This window comes from Pseudopodoces humilis, chromosome 21, assembly GCF_049639895.1.
Source record: "Pseudopodoces humilis isolate 2021_Gansu_Grassland_sample_001 chromosome 21, ASM4963989v1, whole genome shotgun sequence".
Lineage (NCBI taxonomy): Eukaryota > Metazoa > Chordata > Aves > Passeriformes > Paridae > Pseudopodoces > Pseudopodoces humilis.
Window position 1 is genome coordinate 11,055,444 of NC_142220.1, and position 27,348 is coordinate 11,082,791.

At 55.5% G+C, this 27,348-nt stretch overlaps 3 protein-coding genes across 3 annotated transcripts; all 3 read left to right on the forward strand.

Moving 5' to 3' along the window:
• Positions 1-6,335: 6,335 nt before the first annotated feature.
• Positions 6,336-11,342, forward strand: LOC102100933 (cytochrome P450 2C5-like). Its single transcript, XM_005530955.3, has 9 exons — positions 6,336-6,823; positions 7,314-7,476; positions 7,822-7,971; positions 8,581-8,741; positions 8,860-9,036; positions 9,124-9,265; positions 9,662-9,849; positions 10,515-10,656; positions 10,776-11,342. Exons 1-9 carry the CDS (start codon positions 6,644-6,646, stop codon positions 10,967-10,969), a joined length of 1,497 nt encoding a protein of 498 aa, XP_005531012.1. The 5' UTR covers positions 6,336-6,643; the 3' UTR covers positions 10,970-11,342.
• An 814-nt stretch (positions 11,343-12,156) lies between these two features.
• FBXW10B (F-box and WD repeat domain containing 10B) lies at positions 12,157-20,856 on the forward strand. The gene is made up of 11 exons (XM_014259680.2): positions 12,157-12,349; positions 12,442-12,569; positions 13,488-13,616; positions 14,106-14,218; positions 14,582-14,779; positions 15,033-15,154; positions 15,685-15,833; positions 16,696-16,838; positions 17,617-17,775; positions 18,621-18,808; positions 19,718-20,856. Exons 1-11 carry the CDS (start codon positions 12,256-12,258, stop codon positions 20,551-20,553), a joined length of 2,259 nt encoding a protein of 752 aa, XP_014115155.1. The 5' UTR covers positions 12,157-12,255; the 3' UTR covers positions 20,554-20,856.
• A 1,811-nt stretch (positions 20,857-22,667) lies between these two features.
• TVP23C (trans-golgi network vesicle protein 23 homolog C) lies at positions 22,668-27,097 on the forward strand. The gene is made up of 7 exons (XM_005530956.2): positions 22,668-22,701; positions 23,315-23,397; positions 23,576-23,720; positions 24,154-24,243; positions 24,799-24,930; positions 25,015-25,143; positions 25,857-27,097. Exons 1-7 carry the CDS (start codon positions 22,699-22,701, stop codon positions 25,887-25,889), a joined length of 615 nt encoding a protein of 204 aa, XP_005531013.1. The 5' UTR covers positions 22,668-22,698; the 3' UTR covers positions 25,890-27,097.
• Positions 27,098-27,348: the final 251 nt, after the last annotated feature.

The window sequence follows — 27,348 nt, forward strand, 5'->3', positions numbered from 1 at the left end:
GGCAGGTTTGAACAGTCCCTGGGGCAGCGCAGCCCCGGGCAGGGCCGGGAGAGCCGGACCAGAACTCGGCTGCAGCCCCGGGCAGGAGAGCAGGAGCCTGTCCCAGCCGGGGGCCCCCTCTACCCGGCTGCTTTGTGCCCCCCAAGCTCTGCAGAGCCCGGGCAGGAGCTGGGGCGATGCTCCCGCCCTGCCCGGGGCGCGGAGCCCCCAAAGGGCGGCTCTGCCCACGCTGGCATCGCTCTGTTTGAAGGGCACTAGATTGATTTAATTGCTCTGGAGCATCTTGGTGTCCAATAGACAGAATCTACCGATCCTCCTGAGGATGGGAAACCTGCTTAGGGAACGCCCCTTGACGCTCCCTGAGGGCAGGCGCATCTTCCCCATCCCGGTTTCCCTGTCCTGGATCTGGACCCGACCCGCGGGGACGATGGGAGCCGCGCTCGCAGGGCTGAGTGCCACTGCCAGCCATGAGCAGAGAGCCCCAGGGCAGTCCCTGCGCTGGGCTGGGAGCTCTGCTCGCACATCCCCGGCTCCCGGCCCTTTTCCACCTGTCCGTGTTCCACCCTGCCAGAGCCGGGTCAGGAGAGCCGCGCTCACTGTTGGATTCCGCAAAGTTTCTGCTCCTTTGCAGCCCCGCAGCCCTTGTCCTGTCCCTTTTCTCAGCTGAAAAATGGGCTAGGAAGGAGCCCCAGGATTTTTACAGCCCGAGCACCGGAATACAGAGAGGTGGGGGTGAGGGATCTGGGCTCCTGCTGCAGGAACCCAAAACCTCTGATGATGCCCAGTGTGGGTTTTTTTCCCAGGGCGCCCTCTCCTCCCGGTGATGCTGTTGTTGCACCATATCCCCATTCTCTCTCAGGATCTGGGAATGTTTTACAGCCAGGCAGCTCCTGGCATCTCCTCTGGCATCAGCTGGTGCAGGCTCAGCACTTCCTCTCCCCGTTTTTCCATTCTAAATGGCACCATTACTGCGGGATGCAAAAAGCAGATATTTTATGTGGTGTCTGGGGGTGGAGACAGGGAATTCTGGCTCCTTTGAAGAGGGACAAGGAGCTGCACAGCTCAGAGCTGTTATTCCCACCATGGTGCCAGCAAGAGGCTCCTTCCATGGGCGCAGGAAGGGTGACCCTCACGGACAACACCGAGAAAATCCCTGTGGCACACGGTTACAGCGCCTAGCTTCTCCTGGACCAGCGGCAGCTCCAAAACACCCTGTCAGGGCGGATGTTCTTCGCCTTCACCAGCGCAGTGCTGCCAATAAGGTCAGTGTGAGAGCCTGACGCCGCCGGCTCTGACCCGCCCTCCTTCACATGGTGACAGCGCTGTCCCTCCCGTCCACCCCAGCACCTCGGGGCCTCTCCAAGATCTGATAGCGTCGGCCCAGATGGGTCAAAGCCAATTAATGTCAGAGCAGCCAAATGCAGTGGCGAGCCATCTGACAGAGCAGCGCTGATGGGAGCACGTGCAGGTGCAGCACAGGCTCCTCCTGCCCCACAGCCTCTCTCCTGCCCCACAGCCTCTCTCCTGCCCCACAGCCTCACTCCTGCCCCACATCCTCACTCCTGCCCCACAGCCTCTCTCCTGCCCCACATCCTCACTCCTGCCCCACAGCTTCACTCCTGTCCCACAGCCTCACTCCTGCCCCACAGCCTCCCTCCTGCCCCATATCCTCACTCCTGCCCCACAGCCTCCCTCCTGCCCCACAGCCTCCCTCCTGCCCCACATCCTCACTCCTGTCCCACAGCCTCCCTCCTGCCCCATATCCTCACTCCTGTCCCACATCCTCACTCCTGCCCCACAGCCTCCCTCCTGCCCCATATCCTCACTCCTGCCCCACAGCCTCCCTCCTGCCCCACATCCTCACTCCTGTCCCACAGCCTCTCTCCTGCCCCACAGCCTCTCTCCTGCCCCCCATCCTCACTCCTGCCCCACAGCCTCTCTCCTGCCCCACATCCTCACTCCTGTCCCACAGCCTCTCTCCTGCCCCACAGCCTCTCTCCTGCCCCACATCCTCACTCCTGCCCCACAGCTTCACTCCTGCCCCACAGCCTCCCTCCTGCCCCATATCCTCACTCCTGCCCCACAGCTTCACTCCTGCCCCACAGCCTCCCTCCTGCCCCACATCCTCCCTCCTCCCCCACAGGCTCCTGCCCCACAGCCTCACTCCTTCCCCACAGCCTCCCTCCTGCCCCACAGGCTCACTCCTGCCCGCCACCTGCAGAGGTCACATCCCACCGTGGGCTGAAGGCAGCAGGAGTCACAGGACACCCCGGCCGCGCCAGGGATGCTCTCCCGGCAGGAGGGAGCTCATGGCCTTCCCACAGGCTGATAAGCTCCCTGCGACAGGGCTTTAATCACATTTCCCTGTTTGCTGTTCCAGGAGACAGAGATAATGAACGGTGGGATGGAAGCAGTGTCTGTGCAATCCCTGCAGCAGGAAAACAGGGAAAGGGAGTAGGGGAGCGGGGGGCGCGGCCGGGGAGCTGCTCCCACCCCTTGTCCCTGGGCTGGTGTGGACAAGTGACCAACAGCAAACCCCTGCTCTGTCCTGTCTGAGCTGTGCTGGAGCACGAGCCTTCAACCTCGGCAGGATTCCATCCCATCCCCCATTCCCAAGCCCCAGGAGGCGCCGGGCTGTGCACTCCGTGTTTCAGTCCCTGTGCAGTGTGAATAACCTTGCACCGGGCAGGAGCGAATTCCCCGGCAGCAGGGCTCTCTGCCCGGGGCCTGCAGCACCCCCCCTCCCCTCTCCCGGCTGGAATGGGCCGCTGCGCCTGGCACGGCTGTGCCGCCGGGAGCAGCCCTGCTCCACCTGCCATCTGTCACCTGGCCCGGCGGTGCCCGTCCCAGCGGGTGCCATATGGCACCGGAGCTGTCCCTCCTGCCCGGGACAGGGCTGACGCTGCTGCCCGGGGCTGTGCCCGCCGCTCCCGCAGGGATCCCCCGGCGCCGCACAGCGCCCAGGGTTAAATCCCCCGCGAGAGGGGACCTGGCCGATGAGGAGGAGGGGCAGAGCCTGTTGCCCCCGCGCAGAGTCCCGAGGGTGGTTTGCAGGGACAAGGTACACCGAGCCCGCTCTGCCCTCCGGGGGCTGCAGGCCTCGAGCTGGTAGCGGCTGCAGAGACGCAGAGGAGGTGCTGGCACTTCCCACCCGGCCCCGGTGCCATGGGCAGGGACACGGTGCCAGAGCCAGGTCTCCAGCCTGGCTCCACGGTGGGTGCCCCGCTCCCGCTCGGGGGGCTTGAGCGTCACCTCCGCTGTGTGGAGCACTGATTTCCCCTCTCCATGAAATGGACGCGTTTCAGTGAGGTTTATGGATGTGATAAATGCACAAACGGGGAGCAGAGGAGCACCGTGTTCTGGGTAGGGATGTGGGGTGTTTGCAAGGCAGCAGAGAGGAGAAGGGGGGGATTTTTTCTCCTCTCCGTAATTATCGCAGGAAGGTGAACAGCAGGACGGGAAGGTTTCGGGGCAGTGCAGCTGTTCTAAGATATCCCATGTATTTCACATCCTTTGGATGATTTTCCCTGACATCCTGCTGGGATCCATCTCACCAGTGGGAAAAGGGGAGCATGGCAAGGCTCGGCTCATTTTCCATGAACATAGTGCAACATTTGCCCTCTCCAAACATTGTTTAGGACTAGAGCCATGTTTATGGGGAAGTGGGAGCAGGGCCCTGGACCTGTGAGGAGTGAGGGTTCAGGGAGAGCTGCAGGCTCCTTTCCTGGAATTGCACCCATAATCCAGGCCCACCACCAGCCCCCTGCTGCAGCCAACCTCGCTGTCCAGGGAATTACGGGAGGGATAAATGAATGAATGCTTGCGAATTAAGCAATTAATTCCTGCAGGCTCTATGGGCAGTGCCTGGCACAGCTGCAAACCACCCAGAGCCACTCCTCACCCCCAACACCCCTCAGATGGACAGCAGGGGAAGCAGGGGGGGCTCAGAAATCAAAATACTATTGGAAAGTTTAATTATATCCTCATAATTGGTTGTCCTGGAGGCGGTGAGGGGATGGCTCCCTGCACTGGGATGGGTTCCCACTGCTCTCTGGTGCTCAGGGCAGCACAGGGGCCATGCCCGTGGAGCAGGCCCCGCTCCAGAGGCGCATTCCCAAGTATTAACAGATCTCTGGGATCTGCCTGACAGCGGGGTCAGGACCTCGGGAATCCTGCCTGTGATGTGCACGGCTCTGGGGCAGGATGGATCCTGCAGGCACTGCAGACAGGGCTGCCTTCCTCTGCCTTCTGTGAGCTCTGATTAACGGGCATAGAGTCTGGCTCTTGTTTTCCCAGCCACAGAAGGATCCAGATGAAGTCTGGCTGTCCCTTATTAACCATTACCCTTCCCACACCTGTTCCCAAGGCCGGGATTGTGCTCTGCCCTGCTTTGCCACCCCTGTACAAATCACCTGCTGCTGCTGGACCAGGAGCCAGTGTTTGATGATATTTATTGAGGGCAACTGAGGATTGCTTCTTCTTCCTCTTGAATTACATCTTCCTGCTTGGGAAGAGTGGACACAGAACCACCTGGCTGCCTCTCACACCCACAGCAGATCCCACCCCAGCTGTCCCCAGGGCTCCTAGAGACCTCTGAGGTGTTTCAGGAACCAGGAGAAACATGCTGGCCATGGGAAAGCGTTGAGCTGCTCATGGGCCGAGCATGTCTTGGAAAGCCTGGCCAAGCTGGCTGCCTGGTTTAGCTGGGACATGGAGGTGGATGGAGGAAGGGCCCAGCACTGCCGTGCTGAGCCCCAGAGGGTGCACCCATATGGTGCTGGACCCATAGGGAGCAAAGCCTGGAGCCCTGCTCAGTGCCCAGGGCTGTACCAGAGCTGGGGCCACAATGCTCCAGTGGCTTCCATCGCCAGGCAGCACCCAGCACAGCTCCAGCACTTCACCACCACAGCACTGCTGATGTCACACGGATCTCTGTTGACCCTGAGGTGGCCACTGGCTGGCTTCTGGCTCCTCACTGGGCACTGAGGATGCCCTATTGGCCACTGCTTTGCCTCTGTCCCATCAGGACAAAGCCCTGGGACCACACAAACAATGCGTTATTGCAGGGACAAATCCCACTGTGCCTGTCCCTCTCACCAGGGGTTGGTTAACAGTGCACACAACTGTATTTTCTGCAGGCACCCCACAGCAAACCCCAGAAATGATGCCAGGGCTGTGACAGGGGCGTTGGCATCATGCTGCTGTGGAGCTCCCTCGCAGCCAGCAGGGCGACAGTGATGAAAAATGACACTGGCCCTGTAATTACAGCCAGGCTCTGCTCAGCCACTGCTGCTGCATTATTGAGAGCAACCAGAAATACTCCCAGCTCAGTCATTAACTGGTCTGGGCCTCATGGCCAGTGGCTGCCAGGGCTGCCTCAGCCTGGGCTGGCAGAGGGGAGAGGGGAGAGCCTGGAATGTGCTGCAGAGGTGTTTACATATCCTCCATTCCACAGGGATGAGGCCCTGGGGGAGCAGAGCACCTCGGAGGGCTCAGGATGCCGATGGGAAAGTGGCATTAGGATAACATTAATTGCCTTAGTGTCAGTGTCAGCACTGAGCTGAGCAGGGATCAGGGGAACCCATGGGGGTAGCTTTGCTCCATGCCCACACTGGGATCTGGAAATCAGCTGGAAATGGCTTGGGTTGGAAGGGTGTGAGGAGGGCACAGAGGCTGGGAGAGGTCCCCAAAGCCTGGGGGAGCCTCAACCCGTGGCTGTTCCAGGAGATGCTCTGCTCCAGGGCAGTGGTGCAGGGCAGGCTCCTCTCTGCCAGCACCACTGAATTCCCTCTGCTGAGGGGCTCCTTCTTCTGCGAGGACCAGCATGGACCTGAACCTCATCCCTCTTCTCCTCCAGGAGGAATCCCATCTTTTCCTGGAAGCTGGCCTGTGCCCAGCTTGCTCAGCCAAGCTGTGAGCGCTCTTGACCAGACGTGGGGTGGCTGTGCCCGTGCCAGATGTGCTTGTGTGCAGCCAGATGTGCGGGTGCTCAGAGCAAGATGCACATTGGAGGAGCCCAGGGAGGAGTTAACCCACACCTTCAACAACCACAGCATCTTGGGCTGATTTTCCTCCAAAGCCCAAAAGGAACCCCAAAAGATACCAGAAAAGTGTTTTTTCTATTTTCTGAGCCAATTTTCATCAGAAAGGAGTTTAATGGAACATTGTTAGCCCACAGGTGTGTGGCCAGGCACAGTGCCCGCCTTGCAAACTGTCTGTTTTCCAGAACATCCCCTCCTGGGTCATTGCCCTGGTGAGCATGGCAGTGACCGGCAGGGCAGTGACTGGAGGGGACATGAAAGGCTTGGCCAGGACAGTGACACTGACATCTTCCTCTGCCGTGTGCCACCACAAGGGAGCACAGAGCAAAGGTGACTCAGCAGCACGGGCAGGGGACAGTCACCATCTCCCCAGTGCTCCCGCCGGCTCTCACAGGACTCCCAGTGCCCAGGACAGCTCTGTCACACAGCGGGGACGGGAGCGCCCGGTCGGGACAAAGCAGCGCCTCCGGGTCCCTGAGCAGCCCGGAGCCCTTTGTGCTCAGGCAGGGCAGGCACAACAGCTTTGGGCTCTGCTTTGCTCTCTGCTCAGCCTCCTCCCTGGAATTTCTTCGTTTCTTTCCCTGCTCAGCAGCACGGTGAGGATGGATGCTGGATTTGCTGGAATACTTTTCACCCTCCTCCTCCTCTTCTCCATCTTGTGGCTCCTGGTCTGGAGGAGTGACACGAAGAGGAGCCAGCTGCCTCCTGGCCCAGCCCCATGGCCCATCCTGGGTAACCTGTGGCAAAAAGATGTCCTGCCCCTCTACAGACACTACGAGAAGGTAAGGGACAAGTGGCCGTGCTGGACCCATTGGCAGCCCCAGCAGGACAGACAGCAGGAAAGTTCCATGCCAAAATAAAAGGGGAATCCCACAGGTGACTCTTCCTACCTTTATTTTCTCTTCTCCCCTCCCTCATCTCTTGCTCTATGGGACGAATTGCTTAAATCCCTTCTGTTGGGGGCAGACTCAACCCTGTTATCAAAGCCTTTCTCCTGTAAGGGACCCATGTGGTGACAGTGCCCCTGCACCCTCTACAGTGCTGCCGCTGTCCAGAGCTGCTTCCCAGAGATGGTGCTTCGAACCCCCGAAAGTGTCACTGGAATAAAACCCCCAGGGACAGGGACAGGGTGCAGGATGAGGTCACAGCTTTGAGGAAGGCACTTCCCCTCCCTGCTGGGCATTCACCATGCTGTGGGCTCGCGTCCCAGTTTGAAATGGAGTGAATGAACTGGAGTGGGACCCTGGCTCACAGAGCTGCTCGTCCCCCCAGCTCAGCAGCACCTATGGCCCGATCTTCACTGTGTGGCTGGGGCTGAAGCCGGTGGTGGTGCTCTGCGGGTACGAGGCAGTGAAGGATGCCCTGGTGGGACACTCCGAGGAGTTTGGGGGCAGACCTGAGATCCCCGCCCTGAAGCATCTCTCCAAAGACTATGGTGAGTGCCTGGATCTCTCCTGGATCTCTGGGTGAGCAGATGGCCACAGCTGAGTCTAAGGAAGAGCTCAGCACCCAAGACCTCCAACACCCATTTCCCACTCTTCAAGACCTTTAAACTCCTCAGCCCCTTGTCAAGGACAGTATTAATTCCAGTTAGGCAGTTCCAGCTTTGTTCTGAGTCGCTGCAAAGATCTTCATCCTTTCATGGACACTGCACACCTGCACTGTTCCTTGGTTCATTGCCCTGTTGCTCCTCAGCCTGGCTCCGACCAGGGTTCCCCTCCTGGGAACTCCTGGGGAGCAGCAGGGTGGCCAGGGGCTGATCTCCTCCGTGTCCCTCCAGGATTTCTCTCCAACGACGAGAAGAAGTGGCGGGAACTGCGGAGGTTCACGCTCAGCACCCTGAGGGACTTTGGGATGGGGAAGAGCTCCATGTCCCAGAAGGTGCAGCAGGAGGCTCAGCACCTGGTGGAGCTGCTGGCAAAGCTCAGAGGTGACGTGGTCCTATCCTTGCTGGCCCTGTGGCAGGCAGAGGACATACAAGAGCCCCATGGGACATGGGTGGCCCCAGAGCTGTTTGCAGGGCCTGGTGTGGGTGACCCCTGCAGGGAAGGGCTGAGATCCAGCCCCACCCCAGCCAGGGGCTGCAGGCTTCAGCTGCAGCCACAGCTGAAGGGCCAGCAGGGAGATCCTGCTCTGAACTGGTGCTTCATTCCCTGAAGGGGAACAGGAATAGGGAACAGAACTGTGTGGGCCTGGGAATGCACAGCTAGGACACTGTCCCAGTGGCCTGGGGTTATCAGGGTGATTTCCTCCCCTCCAATAATACCCTGCCAGTGCCCACACATCTCCTGGGGCTTCCTGCAGATGCCTGCACTTCCCTCAGCCCAAGCTATGGGCGGGCTTTAGGGGCAGGGAGAAGGATGGAGGAGCCCACGGCTCAGGAGGGCTCTTTGCTGTGGCTGTCAGGCCCAGCAGATCAGCCAGAATCAGGGGCTTCAAAATCAGGGCCTTGGAGCAAGGGGGAAGGGGTGTTCTTTGTCTTGAAGCAGATAAATAACTGGTAACTTCTGTATGCTTTTCTCACCTCTTGTGGCTGCAGGCAATGCCTTTGAGCCAATGACCATGTTCAGATACGCGGTTGCCAACGTGATCTGCTCCGTGGTCTTCGGCAGCCGCTACAGCTACAGCGATGCGGCTTTCCTGGAGCTGATCAATGCCATTGGGAACTACGTCAGCTTCTTCCTGTCCCCCCTCGCCAAGGTGGGAGCCTGGTGTGCTCAGCACCCTCTGCCTGCTGCCCTAGGGGGCTGAGGAAGCTCCCTGGCTCTGGTGGGACAAAGCAGGAACCTGAGCCCTGCTGTGCCCTGTCCCCACACAGGTGTACAACACCTTTCCCAGCATCATGCACCGGCTCCCAGGGCCTCACAAGAAAGTCCTGGCTGACTGCCAGAAGCTGAAGGACCACATCCGGGAGAAGGTGCGGTTCCACCACCTGACTCTGGACTCCAGCTGCCCCCGGGACTACATCGACTGTTTCCTGATGAGAGCAGAGAAGGTAGAGGGGGGCTGCCCTCCAGCCTGGCTGCAGCCTGGAGCATCACCCAGACAGCACTGAATACCACCCCACCACACCTTCTTGCAGGAGAAGGGCAGCCCAGAGACCATGTATGGCCATGAAGACCTGATCATGTCAGTGTTCAACCTGTTCGGCGCCGGCACGGTGACAACCGGCAACACCCTGGTGTTCTTCCTGCTGATGCTGGCAAAGCACCCCCACATCCAAGGTATGCCAGCAAAACACAGCTGCTCCTGTGCCTGGGGTGCTCACAGGGCAGAGGGTCCCAGGCCTGGAGGGTCCCATTTGGGGGCAGACCCAAATCATCCTGTGAGGTCACCCAAGGATGGGAGCCATTAGATGGATTCCCACAGGCCAGGTGCTTCTCCCTGTGCCCCATCCCTGCCTGTGCAGATGTCCCTGAACTGGCCTGTGGGAGATGCTCTGAGCTTGCCTGATGCAGGGAAGGATGAGGACAGAGGCTCTTTTCTGGGCTCTACAAGGGATTAGGCCAGGTTGCTGCCCCTCTAGCACATCCCAGGGTTTGGGATAAGTGTCTGTGGAGGTCAGTAAGAAACTCTGGGGAGGTTGCACAGCAGCACCCAGCCCCCCCTGCTGTCCCCAGCCAAGATCCAGGAGGAGATTGATGCCGTGGTGGGCACTGGCCGTGCCCCCAGCACAGAGGACAAGCTGCGGATGCCCTACACCAACGCTGTGATCCACGAGCTGCAGCGCTACCACAAGATGCGCATTGAGAACTTCCCGCGCATGACGACGCAGGATGTCCTGTTCAGGGGCTACTCCATCCCCAAGGTATGACACAGGCTGGCCCCGGAGCCTCTGTCACCAGCGGGGTTTGACCGACATTTGCCTTTGTCCCTGGACTGTTTGCACACATCTGAAGGTCCCAGCTCTTTCCCAATCCTCAGTAGCAATGACGTTTCAGAGGGGAGCAGAGGCAGGTGAATGTCACTGCCTGTCCTGCTCACACCCCGTGTCGCTCCCTTGCTCATCCTGGAAAACAGCTCTTCCCACCATGGAGTCGTGCAGGGCTGCAGGGCCGGAGCAGGACCCCACCCTGGGGTGGGGCCAGGCCAGACCCCACCACCCCTCAGCAGACTTGGGGACAGCCACCTCTCCTGGTTTGACCATGGGCATTGTGTGCAAAATCCATCCTGAGGGAACATCAGGATGCCTTTGGATTTGGGGCAGTTTCACAGCAGTAACTCAGTAATTTGTGTCTTATGAGCTGCACAGAGACTGGCAGGACCAGAGGGACATCAGACCCCCACGTCAGTTGTCCCAGTGGCACAGAGCCACCATTCCAGGCTGCCTCCCCATGGGAACCTGCTTGGGTATTGGGGCGTCCACCCAGCCTCCCCCGTGTCCCTGGATGCTCCCCCTGGACTAATCCAGCAGAGCCCATGGCGTGGTCCTGATGTCCCTCCTTACATGCCTGCCCCATCCCTCTCCTACAGGGCACTCCTGTTATTCCGGTACTTTCCTCTGTGCATTCGGATCCAACACAGTGGGAGAACCCTGGAAAAGTGGATCCCACACACTTCTTGGATGAAAAGGGCGAGTTCAGGAAGCGCGAGGCCTTCATGGCGTTCTCAGCAGGTCAGTGATTCCCAAGCACAGACACCCAGTGCCAGCACTGTGCTACCTCACCGCGGGCTGCCTGCCCACCCTCCTGCCCCGTGGCTCCCCAGCGGTGTCACCCCTCTCTCTGTGCCCAGGGAAGCGGATGTGCCCCGGGGAGGCGCTGGCCCGCATCGAGCTCTTCCTGTTCCTCACCACACTGTTGCAGAGATTCACCTTCCAGCTGGCCATGGAGCACAAGGAGCTGGATTTATTCTCCCTGTGGCTCGAGATCGAGAGGAAGGCAATCCCGTGCAAGTTCTTCGCTATCCCACGCTCGGTGTCCTCTTAAGCTGGGAGAGCGGGCCAAGGAAAGGCTCTTCCAGGTGCCTCCATCCCCACCCCAGAGCGAGCCCTGTGGCCATGAGGGCACAGCCACAGCCACCACAGGAGGGACAGTTTGGGCTTGGAGTTTCTCCTCTGAGAACTGTGAGAACAGGCATCTCTGCCACCAGCTCCATGAGCAACCCACTCCCAGCCCTTCCCTGCCCATCCCAGGAGCACGAGGCAATTGGCACTGCTTTTCCCGCCCCATCCCCATCCCCATCCATGCTGCTTGAGGTCCTCATGGCATGGCTTCCTGGGGCTCCTGGGCTGGGCAGGGGCCTCCTCCATTTGGTGAAGGATTCAGAGTTCTGCAATAAAGATAACCATCAGAACATGAAGCCTTTGCTCAGCCTCTCTACCTGAAGCCCTGGGTCAGCACTGTGCCCATGACCTGGGTGACCTCTGGGCTTCTGTGTCTAAAACCAAACACTGGCGTCCAAAGGCCACCTGTGCTCCCCTTCCCGGGGCGTTCCGTGGGGCGTTCCATGCCCATTTGTGTCACTGCCCAGCCCGGGGCTGGCATGGTGCCCTGCCCGGACTGTAGAGGGGCTTCCTGCATCCCCTGGCATCCCCCCACATCCCCTGACATCCCCTGACATCCCTCAACATATCCCAACATCCCCCAAAATTCCCCGGCACCCCGACATCCCTCAACATCCCCTGGCACCTGCCATCACCCTGACATCCCCCATCCCCTCGACATCCCCATCCCCTCGACATCCCCAAACCCTCGACATACCCCATCCCCCGCACGACCCCCGGCGCCGCCTGCCGAGGGGCTGTGCCCGCGGGCTGCGCAACTCTTAGCAGCATTACGGCGCCGGTTGGCTATTACGGTAACTGTCGCCAAGCGGTGGCGGTGGCGGTACCGGTGCTGGTGGGGGCGACGGTACCGGTACCTGTGCCGGTGGGGGTGCCGGTACCGGTGGGTGTGCCGCTGGGGGTGACGGTACCGGTGGGTGTGCCGCTGGGGGTGACGGTACCGGTGCCGGTGGGTGTGCCGGTGGGGGTGACGGTACCGGTGCTGGTGGGGGTGACGGTACCGGTACCGGTGGGTGTGCCGGTGGGGGTGACGGTACCGGTGCTGGTGGGTGTGCCGGTGGGGGTGACGGTACCGGTGCTGGTGGGGGTGCCGGTACCGGTACCGTTGGCGGTGCCAAGCTATTGGCCCCACAACACTGAGTGCCCTGCCAGGAAGGTCCCAATGCAGGGGACAGCTCACCTTTGTCCTTAGCTGATGCAGGTGCCACTATGGTTCCTGTGTCTCTCCAGTCACACTCCGATGTCAGCCAGCCCAAGGATTTCACTCGCATCCTGCCGTTCCACCTGTCCATGTCCATCCTGGGTAAAGCTGCTCTGATTTTCCAGTGACTTCCCCTAAGGGTAAGAGATGGTCTCCAGTGGGGATTAGCCAACCTCTCCCTTTTAACTTCCCAGGGCTTTTGGATCAAAAATCCCTGGATGCCTGTTCTGCTGTGAATGGCCACTGGGAATTCCTGGTCAGGCAGGTCCGGGAGGACCAGGAGTGCTGGAGCACAGTGCAGAAGGACCTCCTGCAGTTGCAGGTGGGACACCTGGGCTCCTGCCATTATGATGCATGTCTAAAAGAGGGGCTTTTGTTTCTGCCCAAGCTGTTAAATGGAAATTCCTGTACCAGAGGCTGACCCCAACTCTGCCATGGCCCTTCCACTTCCAGCTGCAGAGCAAAGCCAGGTGACATTTCACACTGTCACAAGGAAGCACCAGAGAATGGTTTTTACTCTCCTTTAGAGAGCCTGTGACTCTAAAAATGGATCCAAACATTCTTCAAGAAAGCAGAGTTCACAATGAAAATTTCCACAGATAGTGGAGGCTGGGCAGAGTTACAACCGCTCCCAAGGCAGCTCAGGAATGAGCTTCACTCGCTCCACACAGGGCAAGGGACATGCCAGGTGTCTGTGAGAAGCTGGGGGCGGAGGTTGGTACACAGGAATGCAGAACTCCTGGCCAGCAGGACCTGCCACAGACCCAGCAAGGCGTGAAGGAGTCTCCCACAAGAGACAGTCTGAAGCCTCTGCTGCTTTGGGTTGTGAAGGGAGCACAGAATCTCAGCTCTGTGCTGGCCTTCAATAAAGGCTTCAGGGGAGCTTTCACAGGCTAAAAATGAATCTTGAGTGTTGACCAAGGTGTTTTGAGAGCCTCTCATCTCAGTGAGTTTGAATTCTGAATCAACTGAGTGCCTACCAAAGATGAGATGAGCTCAAACTTTTGCTGCTTATTAAAGGATTAAGACTAGAGTTTGGAAAAAAATAATAAAAAGGAATTATTTTTTCACCAGAAGTTAAACCTTAGGTAGATAAAGTGCTAAATGTAAGCCAGGTCTCAACAACAAGCCAGTGTGTGCAGCTCAGCTTTGCAGGGAACCTCAGCATCCTGAGGAGAGGAGCAGCAGCCCTGCATGCCTGGGCTCTGAGGTAACTGTTGTCTCTGTTGGTTTATTCCAGGAGTTGTGTCCTAGAAAAGCCATTCCAAACTATGCTAAAAGAGTCGAGGTGCAAATTCTCCAGTTAAATGATGAGGGTGAGGTCGTTGAAGTGAAGGCCAAGGAGCAGACCAAGAGACATAAATCAAAGGTTTGTTGGAGGCTGTTTGCCTTCCACAGATGCTGCATGTCAGGGTTTGGGGAGGAGAGAGGACAGCTCTTGGAAGAGAGCACAGTGAATTTGGAATTGCCTTATTCTTTCCCACTCCTGCTTTTGGATTGCCCCATTGTGAGCAGTTCATAGAGACCAGGGCTTGCTCAGCACCTTCCCACATGGGAGGGAGTTCGGGAGGCATTCCTGAACTTCTGCCTCATCCCTGTGTGTCCCCAGTCATTGCACAATCCTGGGCCCAGGGCCCTGCTCCCCACAGAATAAAGGGTGCAGCTCTCAGGGTTTCCATTTATGCCACAGAACACAGCCTGGAAACAACCCTGGACTAAGCAGGGTCTTGCTGGTTTTCCTTACCAACACTCTGGGTCTGCACTGGGTTCATCCCTAGAGCTGACATGTTCAGTGCTATGGAATAATGCTGCATTCCTGCCTCCCTGAGTTACTTTTCCTTATTTCTCTTGCCATCAGACAGAGGATTTCAGCCTGCACGAGGCTTATCGAGAAGTGAAAACTCAAAAGATCGAGCTGGAAGAGAGGAATGTCTTTTGTGGTCCCTACAAGACCCATGTGCTCTTGGAGCAGTGAGTAGAGTGCCCGGCTGTGGGGCCAAGAGCAGCTTTAGGAAAGCTGTTCCCTTCCCTGTGATCCTCCTGGATGGCTGGAGAAGGGTCCCTCAGTGTCAGTGTTAAGAAATCTCCATGTTTTAAGTAAAGATACCAAGATAAGCTCTTTTTACAGGAGTAAGGTTTAGGTGTATCCCAAGGGATATGGGGCTGGGAGGAGCCCTCACCCCTCTGTCCACCCTGATCCAAAGGGGGATGTGCAGATTTTGGGACTGTGGTGGTGCCCTGCGAAGGATTCCCCCCCTGGAGTGCTGCCCACCCTGCTCAGTTAAACACAGGGAAATGCTGGCCCAAGCTCACCCCAGCGCTGCTTCTGTCCAGACGCGACAGGAGAAGGAGAACCCACTACAGAGGCGGGGATTGGGTGGCCGCTGGCAGCAGAGGCGTGAGGCTGCTCCGAGTGCCAGCAGGGAAGCGCGTGCCGCTGCTGCTGCACCGCGCTGGGCCCGTCCGAGCTCTGTGCCTCCGCGAGGACAAGGGGCTCCTGCTCAGCAGCACCAGCTTCGACCTCAGCTTCAGGTGAGCTGGGGCCGTGCCTGGGACACACAGCCCCTGGCAAAACCAGGGCAAAGGGAAGGGCAGGGGTAAAATCTTAATGCTAAGCCTGACTTGATCGCTGCGATTTCTCAACGCCTCAGTGGAACAGCTCCTGATTTTAACCTGGTGTGTGGGAGCAGAGTTGGGCACATTAAATAGGAAATAATAATGGAATCACATGGAAGGAATCTCAGAGTCCATCTGGTTTCTCCTCTCTTGGGTTGGCGCTCTGTAGGTGCTGGAATATTCACAGCGGTGTCTGTGTGAGAACCTTCACGGGTCACTACGCCACAGTCACCTGCCTGGACTCCCACCAGGAGCACGTTGTGTCCGGAGCTGGGGATGGGATGGTGAAAGGTGAGAGGCAGCCCTGGGAGCTCCCAGCCAGAGAGAATCACTGCAGGACAACGGGCAGAGGGCAAGGAGCTGGGGCAGTGGGACACAGAGATAGGGTGGAAGGAAGGCTGTGAGTCAGAGGGTGTTTCCACAAGGGCCTAAGCTGGGGACACATGCACACACAGTCTCTGATTGTGCCAGGGACTAAATTCTCATTATTTCTGCTTTTATTCAGAATTAATGGTTTTGTGAATTTATTCAGAATTAATGGCTATAATGCCATCCCAACTCTTGGGCGAGTGGTATTAACCTTCAGCTTTGCCAGATGTTTCCTTATAGAATAAAGGTGAAAAAGATGTGTTTTTTCTGGACTTCACATTTAAATGTTTTGCCATGCAATTATGCCTTTTAAGCCAACAGTCAGCTCCTCACAGAGCTGCAGGTACAAGGTGTGACTGTAATCCACCAGTATTTTTGAATGCATGTTGTACTCTCAAAACTCATCATTGGGGCAGATGTGCTTTTAATTCTCCTCCCTTTTGCCCCAACAGTGTGGAGCCTGAAAAGTGGAAATTGTCTCAGGACTCTGATGCACAACAGCCCTGTGTGGGCAGTGAGGATGGACAGGACCCATGTGGTCAGTGGGGGTCACCAAGGGCTGGTGAAGGTCTGGAGTGCTGAGACAGGGGCTCTGATCAAGGTGAGTTTCCTCTTGGGTGGATAATTCTGTGCTAAATGGTCAAAACTCTCTTCTAGTTCATCAGAGTTTTTTGCATTTGCCAAAGGCTTTCTAAAAAAAACCCACCAAATACCCCCCAAACAACCCCCAAAGCAGCCTAAACCAATCAAGGAAACTGCAGATAATTTAAAAACTGACTTGCAGCCAGTTTTCAGACACTGCTGATTTTAACGCAGGGTGTAATTTGCTTCCTCCCCATCACTGCTTGCTCTATGTAGATTTATTCATCTCTGCTCCATAGAAACCTCCTGAACCTGGGGAGGTGATAGGAGAGCTTCACAACCTGGGGCTGGAGGCACCAGGGGTCAGCACAAACCAGGAACCTTGCTCTCAGAAGCAGATTCTGGAGCTGAAGCAGCTGGGCAGCTGTGGGAGCACTGAGTCTGTGAATTCCCTGATCCAGTGTCCAGGGTCAGTGTCAGTCCATCCCTGGGAGAGCAGGGAAGCTCTTTACCTGTGGAGAAATGGCGAGATAGCCCAGGAATCTCAGATATCCCAGCTCCAGCTGAGCACCTTCCCCCACAGCCAGGGCAGACCCCTCTTCCCTCCCGGGACAACATTCCAGAGACCACAAAGGTGGAATAACATCTCTTTATCACATGTAATAAAGATGGAAAAGGGATGTTATTCCATGCCAGGAGCTCAGCAGCAGCACCCAGAACATTTCAGTGACTATAAAACAAACAGTTATCCATAGGGTGTGCTAGTACAATTACAACCTGTAAAACCATATCAGGCTGGTGTCCTGAAAGCCATGGCACACTCCAGACAGATTTACATCCAGATTACTCTTAGTGTTGCACCTTCTTCTTTTACTTTACAGACATTAGAGAGGCACCAAGGCCCAGTTCTCTGCTTGTCCTTTGACCAGTGGCACCTCGTCACAGGGAGCAGTGATGGATATGCCCTGGGATGGAGCATGCTGGGAAAATTCAGGAGATGCCTGATAGCTTTCTTCCATCCCAAGTAGGCATCAGATGTGTTTCAAGTTGTATTCAACAGTGGACTGGACCTGTAAAGAAAATGTGACCCTTACAGGACTAGAAAATGCCTTAATTACCAGTCTGAGGATTGAAAATAGCCCCACTTTCACCAGTCTTTGTCTCAAAGGCTCTGTCAGGCACCACATGATCACAAGCAGTATTTTCAGTAAAGACCTGGAACAACCTGAAATGCAAAGCCACAACACTTTATCACAACCAGGGATGACTAGTGACAGAGTACAGTCCAATACTCCAAGGATCCCCCACTGTGTGCCACAGGTGTCACTCACCTGGGCAGGAATAGAGGTGGCCCAGTTTCATGCTGACCAGCTGCGTGTTATGCCATTCTCTCAAACTTTAATTGTATCTAGAACTGTGAAAACTGGAGAATTATACGGTTTTCACTGATTTTCCTGGACATAAAACTGACATTTCAAATGCAGCAGATGGCCACGACCATATGGTTGCTATGGGGAGCATGGAATCACAGAATCCCAGAATGGTTTGGGTTGGAAGGGACCTTAAAGATCACCTCATTGCAAGCCCCTGCCATGGGCAGAGACAGCTTCCAGTGGAAGGATTCACTGGGCTGTCGGTTTGGATGTGGAGTGATCTGAGACCTCTCTGTCAGAGCTTTGCAATGCCCTGATCAGCCCCTCAATGCAGGTTGTGGCTGCAGCCCGAGCTCTGCTTCTCCCCAGGACCTTTTCTCCTTGTGTAAGCCCCATGCAAGTGCCAACCCTCACCCAGTGTGTTTTCAGGGAAGTCCTGTCCCTGGAGTTCCTGTACCTCAGAGTCATCAGCGGCTGTGCTGATGGACACATTCGGATATTCAACTTCCTGACTGGAACCTGCCTCCGAGTGTTGGAGCCCAGCAGCAGCAGGGACCCCGTGTCTGATCTCTACGTTGCAGGAAACAGGTGGGTGACAGCAGCTGCCAGCAGGCTCTGACCCAAATTTGGTAGATTACACTGAAAATTCAAGAATGGTGTGTTTTTCCTTCTCACAAATAACTTTTAAATGGCTCCACTATTTATTAACTGCTTCAGTAGTCTGGTTTAGTTCATAATGGCTGAGGAGATTTCCTTAGTCTCTTCAGCAATGTACAATTTCCTGTTTCTCTATAGCAGAAGATGCAGACCCAACAGTAAAGCTGAATCCTGAAATTTTTAGGAGGTTAGAGAATCAATGCCTGACAGTCTCTGCCTGTTCCCTGACCTACAGCCTCTTTATAATGGCCAATAATGAGAAATCCTTCCAGGTTCATTCACTTTTGCACCTCTTACTAAAGGTGGCTCCCAGCTTCTGTGCAAGCAATGGGTAAAACACCGTTGTGGTTTCAAGGCTGGGTTGGCCACACTCTAAAACACAGCAATAAATGGGCAGCTAGGAAGAAATTAGCTCCATCCCATCCAGACCAGCACAGCTCTTCAATCCACTCTTAGATGTCCCTGGCAATATGGTATTTGTAGTTAGGTACTTCCATCCTTTAGCACTACTCTGTCCACAGCTGGAGATTTTCATCCTAAGTATTTTAAAATTAATTTTGCTGTGGAGCTGAATGAAAAGAGCCTCAGAGACTCACACAGAACACGAGTTAAAATGTGCAATGTCTGATTGATGGGGTTAATTGCTGCTGCTCCTTCAAGGAGAGATGATCCTGGATCTGTTGAGGCCCTGGGGTTTGTGTTGCACAGGAGCCCCTCAGGCAGGACGTGCTGTGTCTGATTCCTGTGCTTTTATGGCTCTTCCCTCCCTTCTCCAGGGTGGTGACCAACTCCCACAGCAGTCTGCTGCTGCTCCAGTTCGAGGATGTGGTGTGGGACTACTCGCTACCCACTGACAGAGAGCTGCTGAAGAAGAAGAAGCTCCGGAAGGGGAAGCGCCAAGGTGCCAGTGCAGAGCAGCAGCAAGCTCAGGACAAGTCACCAAAGAGCCGTGGAAGACCCAAAAGTATCACACTGAGCCTCTGCTTTTCTGGCTTTTCCTAACTGAGTTACAAACCAAGCAGCCACTGCTGTCAACCCAGTCAATATTCAGACTCTGCTGTTGTCAAGAGCAGATGTGCTGCTCCATTTCAATGGTTCTGTCATTTTCTAGGCTTCTGTGAAACTCTTCTGCCTTTTTACAAGGGTTTGGTGTAAATTCAACACATTTTTCAAGACAGGCACTGTCATTTTCCAACTGAGTAAGACAGAAATCAGTAGTAGTATTCATATTCACACAGCTGGTGGGCTTGGAAACAACGCTGCTGATTCAGGGCTTGAATTATTCATTGCAAGCACCCGAGAAAGTGAGAGAACACCTACACTGAGGATCTGCCATCACTGGGAAAGGCAACTGAACATAAACAGGCACCTTTTCAATTGTAACACAGGGATGTTATTTTGGTTTTAGTCAGAGCTATTCAATACAGTGTGATGACAAATCCTCCAGCTCCACAAACTGAATATTGCAGATTCTGATGGGCTAGGAAACAGTTCTTGCTTCACAGGCCAGCAGATGCCAACTGATGCTCTGCTTGGTAAAAGACAGGACACAGGGAATGGCTGGAGCTGGGATGGAGGGTCAGGCTGGAGATCACGGAAAGGTTCTTCCCCCAGAGGGTGCTGGCACTGCCCAGGCTCCCCAGGGAATGGGCATGGCACCGAGGCTGCCAGAGCTCCAGAAGAGTTTGGACAGTGTTGCCAGAGATGCCCAGGCTGGGATTGTTGGGGGGTCTGTGCAGGGCCAGGAGCTGCACTGGATGATCCCTGTGGCTTCGCCCCAACTCAGCTTACTCTGGGATTCTCTGATTCTATGCTCTGCAGTGTGTGGGAAAGCCTCTGAACCCCAAATGTGTTGCTTTGTTTTTGGCTCTAGGTGGTGAAGCTGAACAGGGCCCAGCTCCCCCTGCACCGGAGGAGGCAGAAGCCACTTTGGAGCATGAGCTGCCCCAGAGAAACCCAAGCCGTCCAATGTCCCCTGACAAGTTCCTCCTAACAATCGGCACCCTGCAGAGCTCCTGCAAGCCAGCCGTGGCCAGCCCCACTCCTGAGCTCTCTGCAGAGGCCAGGGAGGTGCAGCAGCAGCGCCCTGGGCAGGTGCCAGTGGCTGAAGCGCCCCTGCAGCAGCAGCAGGAGCGGGCAGCGCAGCTCTGGCGTGCCGGGCTGCACAGCCATTCTCTCACCATGACAAGAATCTCCACACCCTTTGAAACCAAAAGGCTGCGGCTCAGGCTGAAGAACTCCTTGCATGGCCCCGCTGTGAAATCCTCCATCCCTCCTCCCTGTCTTGTATGTCCCAAGTTTTGTGGCTTGCTGGGAGAAAGGAAAATTCCCAGGGGCCATGGGAAAGACACTCCTGGCCCCAAAGATGGGGATCAGGTCATCGATCTCTCCGCAGCTTCTTCAGAGCTGATCCAACCAACACCTGGCACGGCTGCACAGATGAGGAATGAAGCTCCCAGGAGAATAAAACCCTTCTGTCCCCACAGCTCCCACAGGGACAGTGGGCTCAGGCTCCTGACAGCAGAGCAGGAGGTGTGGGAGGCAACTGTGGCAGCTCAGCATCAGGCACAGCAGGCAAAGCCCACGGAAGAGAAAGAAAGAGCCAGAAGGAAAGCCTGGCTGAGGAAAATCAAAGGCCTACCTGTGGATTCTTTTACTGGGGAGAGGAAAACACCTGCCCCAGAACTTGGGCATAACACATTTATCTGAGGTGATCCCTGAGTCCAACCAGCAGCCATGACCTGGGATTCTGGTGTCCAGCTGTGTCTGCCATGTGGCTTTAAGTATAAAATACAGATATATTCAGTTACATGTATTTAAGTATATTTAGTATATTTAGTATATTCCCTGTGGCTTTAAGTGTAAAACACATCCCCAGTGTAAGTTTTCCTAAGAAATGCTATTGCTATATTCAGCTATTTCACAAGGCAGTGAATTGACTGAGCTCTTTCCTGGATTTCAATCCCCAAACCTGCTGTTGTTACTGACATTGCACTGTCTGATACCAACATAGCTCAGGACAGGCTCAGCTCTGTGAGAATAATAATAAAAAAATATCTTAGCAGAGCTTTTGTGGATTGATATGGGTGTAGAAGCTGAAGATATGTGGACTGAAAGCTGATGGATCAGTGGCACAAAGGCTTCTTGGAGACCAGTAACTGGGGGTTGATCCTGGGTCTGATTTTGTTTAACATCATCATTAATTAATGCCCTGGACCATGGGCAGGGTGCCCTGAGGTGCCACCAACCCCAGAGAGGTGCTGCCATCCAGAGAGACCTGGCCAGGCTGGACACAGAGCTGAGAGAACCCTGGGGAAATTCAGCAGGGGAAGCTCCAGTGCTGCCCTGGGGGGGAACAGCCCCAGGACCTGTGGAAAGCAGCTTAAAGCTCATTTCTGTGAAATGCAAAATAGGATAGGGGGTTCGATTTCCCCATTTTTGTGGATAAATGGCTACATGTACTTGATTGTGGAAGGTGTCCTGTCTATGGCAGGGGAATGGAACCAGATGGTCTTTAAGGTTTCTTTCAGCCCTAACCATTCTATGATTTTGTGGCTTCCACTAAAGCTGAGGTCTTAATAGGAGGACAAAACCCTTTCTAGTATTTGAAGAAAGCTGTTTATCTAGCATTGGGTAGCTGTGCTGGTGTACCCAAAATCTGCTGCATCAGAGGTTTGAGAGAGGCCAATTCTGCCCATGGTGGTGTCAAGGGGCTTTCGGCAGCAGTTCCGGTTTGAAATGAAACTCTCCAAAACTCTCCCCACAGCGGGGTTGTGATTACTGTTGGTTTGTTTAATTCAACGCCATCTGTGACTCGCAAACCCTGGGATGAAGGCAGTGAGAAATGACCCCAGGCAGGCTGGAGGCAGCTCTGCCGTGGCACTGGGAGCGTGGCGAGGCGGCTGCGTGGGGCACACGGAGGAGGGATGTCCCACAGGATGGCAGCTGCTGCCAAGGAATGAGCATCAGCCCCCGGCTGCAGCCAAGGAACCCAGGCCACAACCCCTGGGGAAACGTTTCTTAAGAAAGCCTGATGGAAAAATATCAAGGGCTGATTCCTTTCTGACCATGACAAAGTGAGAGCATCGGAGGGCTGTGTTTAACTTGGAGTCTGTAGATCAACACCTCCCTGCAGCTGGGGGTGCTCAGCTGTTTGGAAGGTGCAAAGGCAAAGTGAGATCACCGCAAGAGCAGGGCAGGACTGAGCACAGCGATCGCCTTTGCTGCAGCTTGGCGAGGGAAGGCTCGGAGAGGGTGCCTGGAGGGGAATTAACCTGGGCCAAGAGGTCAGGCCTGTGAAGTCAGAGGTAGCTGAGGGAAGGATGTTTTTCACAGGATCCCAGGGAGGTTTGGGTTGGAGGGGACCTCAAAGCCCATCCAGTGCCACCCCTGTCATGGCAGGGACACCTTCCTCTGTCCCAGCTGCTCTCAGCCCCGATGTCCAGCCTGGCCTTGGGCACTGCCAGGGATCCAGGGGCAGCCCCAGCTGCCCTGGGCTGCCCTGGGCTGCCCTGGACTGCCCGTGCCAGCCCTCCCCGCCCTCCCGGGAGCAGCTCCTGCCCAAGATCCGCTCCGCTCCCCTCAGCTGTAACCGCGCACAACGGCCGCGCCTCGCGCCCGGCGCCCGCGGCGCGCACGCGTGGGAGGCGGGGCGGCCGAGCGGGGTCACGGGGGGCGCCGCGATTGGTCCGCGGCAGTGACGGACAGGGACTGGGCGGGACGATGGAGCGGTGAGCGTCGTGATTGGTCCGCGGCAGTGACGGACAGGGACTGGGCGGGACGATGGAGCGGTGAGCGTCGTGATTGGTCCGCGGCCGTGACGCGCGCGGCGGGGCGGAAGTGGTGGCTCCGACCATGGTACGGAACCGGGATCGGGACGTGGGACATAGGACCGGGAGCGGGACCGGGGCCGGAGCAGAGCCCTGGATTACAGGCTCGGGACCGGGAGCGGGTAGGAGACCCGCAGGCCCCGGGCGAGCTGCGGGCGCACAGGAGCTTTGTGCCGGCCAGGCCCGTCCGCAGCGGGCCCGCCGGGCTGCACGGGCGGTGCCCGCGGGCTCTGACACACCCTGAGCTGCCGGCGGCTCTCCCAGCAGTTCCGTGGCCCGGCCGCAGCCCGGCAGTGACTCTCGGAAGGCTCAGGAGGACAGTGCTGCCGCAGCCGGACTGCTGCCGGCAAGGAGAAGTGTCGGAGGCTGTGTGTTAAAGCCGGGTGCTCCTCGCACCCCTGGGAGCCGGCGCGCTCTGTGATCAGCTCAGGGGGTTTAGTCCTGCTGCAGCACCCCAAACTAATGATCATTTCTCACACCACAGTGTAGGCTTGTGTGTGGCTAAATCTTCACGTTCTTCCCAAATTAATTCTGATTCTGAGGTGCCTCTGATTTTCTGGGCAATGAGCACTGTCTCAGGCTAAAGCTGAAAACAGTTTCATTTTTCTCCTGTAACCCTTTGCCTCTGCTCCTCACCTCAGGACAGCAGTGATGACATTGAAGATGTGTCTCTCTTTGATGCAGATGATGATGTATCCAGGAGATCCAAAAAGTCAAAAATAAGGTCAGTGGTGATGGAGGGAGTTTCTGGAATGTTTCTTCCTTGTGTCGGCTTCTGGGTAGTATTTGCAGACCACTGGGTTCATGTTATGGTGCCGAGCCTTATCCTGTGCGCTGCTGGGAAATCCCTTGTGAATGTGACTTGTCTGCAGGAGCTGTGACTGTCCTGTCCTTTGTTCCAGGCACCCAGTGGCATCATTTTTCCACTTGTTCTTCCGAGTCAGTGCCATCGTTGTTTACCTGCTCTGTGAGCTCTTAACCAGCAGCTTCATTGCCTGCATGGTGACCATCATCCTCCTGCTGTCCTGTGACTTCTGGGCTGTAAAGGTGAGTTCCCCTTGTGTTTTTTGTTATCTTTGCCTTGCTGTGTAAAAATAACTGACCGCAATACTTATGTCTCAAAAAAGTCATTTATTGGTGCTTCTCCCACCAAATAAAATCCCAAAACACCCTCAGGTACTGTGGTGGATTGCAGAAAGTTGTGAAATAAACTCTGACATCTCTGGGTACTTGGTTCCTTTTGGAAGTCAAGTGGAGAACATTTATTAGGCTCCATTTTGAGGAGCACAGGCTTTGTTATCAGCTCAGAATCACCTCAAATCTGCCCCTTGTGCTAGATCTCGAAGAAAATGGATTGTTGTGCATCTTGTTCTCTCATATGTGAGGCAGATGGGCACTGTGGAAAGCAGCAGCCCAGGCACTGAGCTTTGGCAGAAGGTTTCTTTAGCACAAGCCGCAAAGTTCCTGGGTTCTCTTTCAGAACGTCACAGGGCGGCTCATGGTTGGCCTTCGCTGGTGGAACCAGGTGGATGATGATGGCAGAAGTCACTGGGTGTTTGAAGCCAGGAAGGTAAATGATTTTGTTCTGATCTTGTGCTGGTGTCTTCTTCATGAACCCCCTGATAACTGCTGGTTCTGCTTCTGAGGGGAGATTCCACAGGGAACCTTTACTTGCAGCCACAGATCTGTGACCTCGTGTTGTGTAGACTGCTGAGTGAGCTTTTTGATTGTTGAATCATTAAAAAATTCTCATTATGTATTGATCTGGCTTAATATAAGTAATCTGTGGTTTTTGGAGGTAGGAAACCACTCCTTTGGCTGTTCTAAGGTTTGTAACTGAACCATGCAAGAAATGTCATTTTTCCCAAACTTACCCTTCTAGCCCCAAGCATTCCAAGAGGTTTTGATGCTACAGCCTCCAGTGATTCGGAGAGAAAATTGAAAAGATTCCCTTAAATGGAAACACTTTCTGTTGCAGAGATGTCTTTCTATGGTGTAGAAATTAGTCTTGGAGCACCCAGTGCTGGGGAGACCCCAGGGAGTGTGAGGATTCTGCCTTGGTTTAAGGACTTAGGATCTGTAGGTAGGAGCAACCTGATCACTTCCATTTCCTTTCTGTTTCTAGGTATCAGCACAAGGGGGTAAAAGCTCCTCTGAAGCAGAGTCCCGGATTTTCTGGCTAGGCCTGATCACCTGCCCTATGATCTGGGTGATCTTTGCCTTCAGTGCTCTCTTCTCTTTCAAAGTGAAGTGGTTGGTGAGTCCCCCTTGAGCCCCCAAGAGCACCTGGCCCTGGCTGAGCTGGGAGCTGACAGCTGCTGATGGTTCCTCCCTGTCGCAGGCCGTGGTGGTGATGGGGGTGGTGCTGCAGGGAGCCAACCTCTACGGCTACATCAGGTGTAAAGTTGGCAGCAGGAAGAACCTGACCAGCATTGCAACCAGCTACCTGGGGAAGCAGTTCCTGCGGCAGGTGAGGTGGCCAGGGCTGCGGCGTCCCTGGGAGTAACGAGTGCCTACGGAAACCAGTTGGTGTTTTGAGCTGTGCAGTGGGACCCTTCCCACACTGCTGCCTTGGAAAACTGAGCCCCATTAATTAAGGCACAGAGCACTTCTAATTGCTGCCATCCAGCCCCACGTGCAGTGCTGTGGCATTGGCTGATGCCATTGATAAATGCCATGGGAATTACTGGAACAGGACTGCTGTGGTGGAAATAACACTCCAGGCTTAAAAGGACTGCCACTGCCCTTTGTGTTCTCTCCCACATCCACCCAGCTCTTCTCAGCAGCTCCTGTTCTCCCCCAGCTCTGCGTTTCCTCCTTCCAGGAAAGGGAACAAATGTTCCAGCAGGAACAACCACCCTAGTTCCACTCCACTGCTGCTGGACTGCTTTTTCTGGCTGTATTGATGACTCTGGCAGAGGTGTTTTGGCTGCCACAGGTTCACAAATATTTACTCAAATTACTGCCATTAGTGCAATCAGAAGCTCAGACACTGATGGACTTTTCTTGGCACTCTGTGCTGGGCCCATCCCCTTCTTGGTTTGCTCCTGAGTTCCTGTACCCTGGCAGGGGTTACCCAGACACCCAGGCCAGCCTCGGGCTCTGGCAGAAATGAACGTTTTGCCCCAAAATCCCAGCAGTGACTGACAGTTCTCCTGCCTTCTTTGATCTTGCCTCCTGCAGACCATGGCTACAGAGGACCAAGCAGCATCCTGAGTGTGGTGGGAGCCTCCAGCCAGGCTGCATTCCCAGCAGTGACCAACAGAGAAGCTTGCTCTGACCAGTTTGGGAGCTGCACACAAGGTGTGAATCAAAAGAAGTAAATAAATTGTGCAAGACTGGAGGTTAATACTCCTGGCAACTTGTACTCCATTTTCCACTAGCAGTTTGTGTTTAAGTCCTTTCTTTAGTTTGATTAACAAGAATTAATTTGCTTAAACTTTAAATTAAAAGATAGCCTGAGTGAGTTTCATACAGGTTAGAACTACTGGATGAGTTAAGAGAAGATTGCTGGAGATTCTTCAGAAAAGCCATGTACAGGCTGAGCCCTGGGAACTCTCCTGCTCCTTCAGCACTTGGTGCCTGGGTACTTTCAGCTGTACACAGATTTTGCTCTTGGAGGTTGTTGCTGCTTCTGTTACAGTTTAGGGAGTGATTTTTTGGCCCTGCATCCTTCACTGTGACTGGAATGGTGCTGAGTGGTTGCAGTGAGGGGTGTCTGAAGGAAATGGAACTGTTGGGAAGATCTCTCAAGTCCCGTGGCAGCTGCAGAAGGTGACCTGTGAGCAGGCCCTGGTTTTCTGAAGCATTCACAGAGCTGGGGAACGTCCCAAACCCTGGATCTGTGGCAGTCCCTGCAGGCCCACGGAGAGAGTGGCAAGGGTAGAACCAGTTTCCAGGGAAGGCTGCACCCCCGTTCCAGCCAGGGGCTGTGAGAGCCCCCTTGTCTGCCTGGCCTGTCCCTGCAGCCATGGGGTGTCCTGGCAGGGCCCTGGGGCCATTCCTGGGGCGAGCAGCAGTTCCCAGGCATGCTGGGGCTGGCAGGCTGTTGTCCTCCTGCAGCCCATGCTGTGCTGTCCCCAGGGTGAGCTGGGGGAGGCCCTCTGTGGGGCAGTGGCTGGCAGTGCTCTGTGGGGTGGCAGTGGTGTGTTCTGGGCTCTCCTTCTCGGGGCTTCTGGCCCTGGAGCTTGTGCTTCCACAGCAGCAGGTACTGGGTGTTCTGGCTGAGGAATTGTAAATGCAGAATGTGGTTTCTGTTTGACTCCTGGGTGCTGTGAATTGTGGGGTTGGATTAACCGGGTTCCTCTCCCCGTGCTCTGCAGTACTGGCAGCTGTACATTTGTTTAGCTCTTTGGATCGATACCTTCCTTTTGTAAATACATATTTGTAAAATCTTGAAATTAAAATACTGCTTTGTTTAACCAGCCCTGGCATCCCTTCTGTGGTTCATGGGTCAGCTTCATTTCTGCCCAGTGTCCCTGTTGGTCACCTTTAGCAGGAGTTTATTGTCCATTTAAGCAGTGCTGTCCCTCCAGCTCTGGCACAATTGCTGTCACCCAGGGCTCTGCAGAGTTTTCCCTGAGCACACACTGCCCAAGCTGCTGGAGCTGTCACCATGCAGAGCTGAAGTTGTCTCTCCAAGGCCCATCTCCTTTTGGGGGCACTCTGAGGTGCC

Coding starts and splice junctions, on each gene's coding strand:
- LOC102100933 (XM_005530955.3), top strand. CDS start 6,644: ATGGATGCTGGATTTGCTGGAATACTTTTCACCCTCCTCCTCCTCTTC. Junction 7,972..8,580: donor GCTGCTGGCAAAGCTCAGAG/GTGACGTGGTCC, acceptor TTGTGGCTGCAG/GCAATGCCTTTGAGCCAATG. Junction 9,266..9,661: donor AAAGCACCCCCACATCCAAG/GTATGCCAGCAA, acceptor TGCTGTCCCCAG/CCAAGATCCAGGAGGAGATT.
- FBXW10B (XM_014259680.2), top strand. CDS start 12,256: ATGGTTCCTGTGTCTCTCCAGTCACACTCCGATGTCAGCCAGCCCAAG. Junction 13,617..14,105: donor CCAAGAGACATAAATCAAAG/GTTTGTTGGAGG, acceptor TCTTGCCATCAG/ACAGAGGATTTCAGCCTGCA. Junction 16,839..17,616: donor ATAGCTTTCTTCCATCCCAA/GTAGGCATCAGA, acceptor GTGTGTTTTCAG/GGAAGTCCTGTCCCTGGAGT.
- TVP23C (XM_005530956.2), top strand. Junction 23,398..23,575: donor TCCAAAAAGTCAAAAATAAG/GTCAGTGGTGAT, acceptor CCTTTGTTCCAG/GCACCCAGTGGCATCATTTT. Junction 23,721..24,153: donor GTGACTTCTGGGCTGTAAAG/GTGAGTTCCCCT, acceptor GTTCTCTTTCAG/AACGTCACAGGGCGGCTCAT.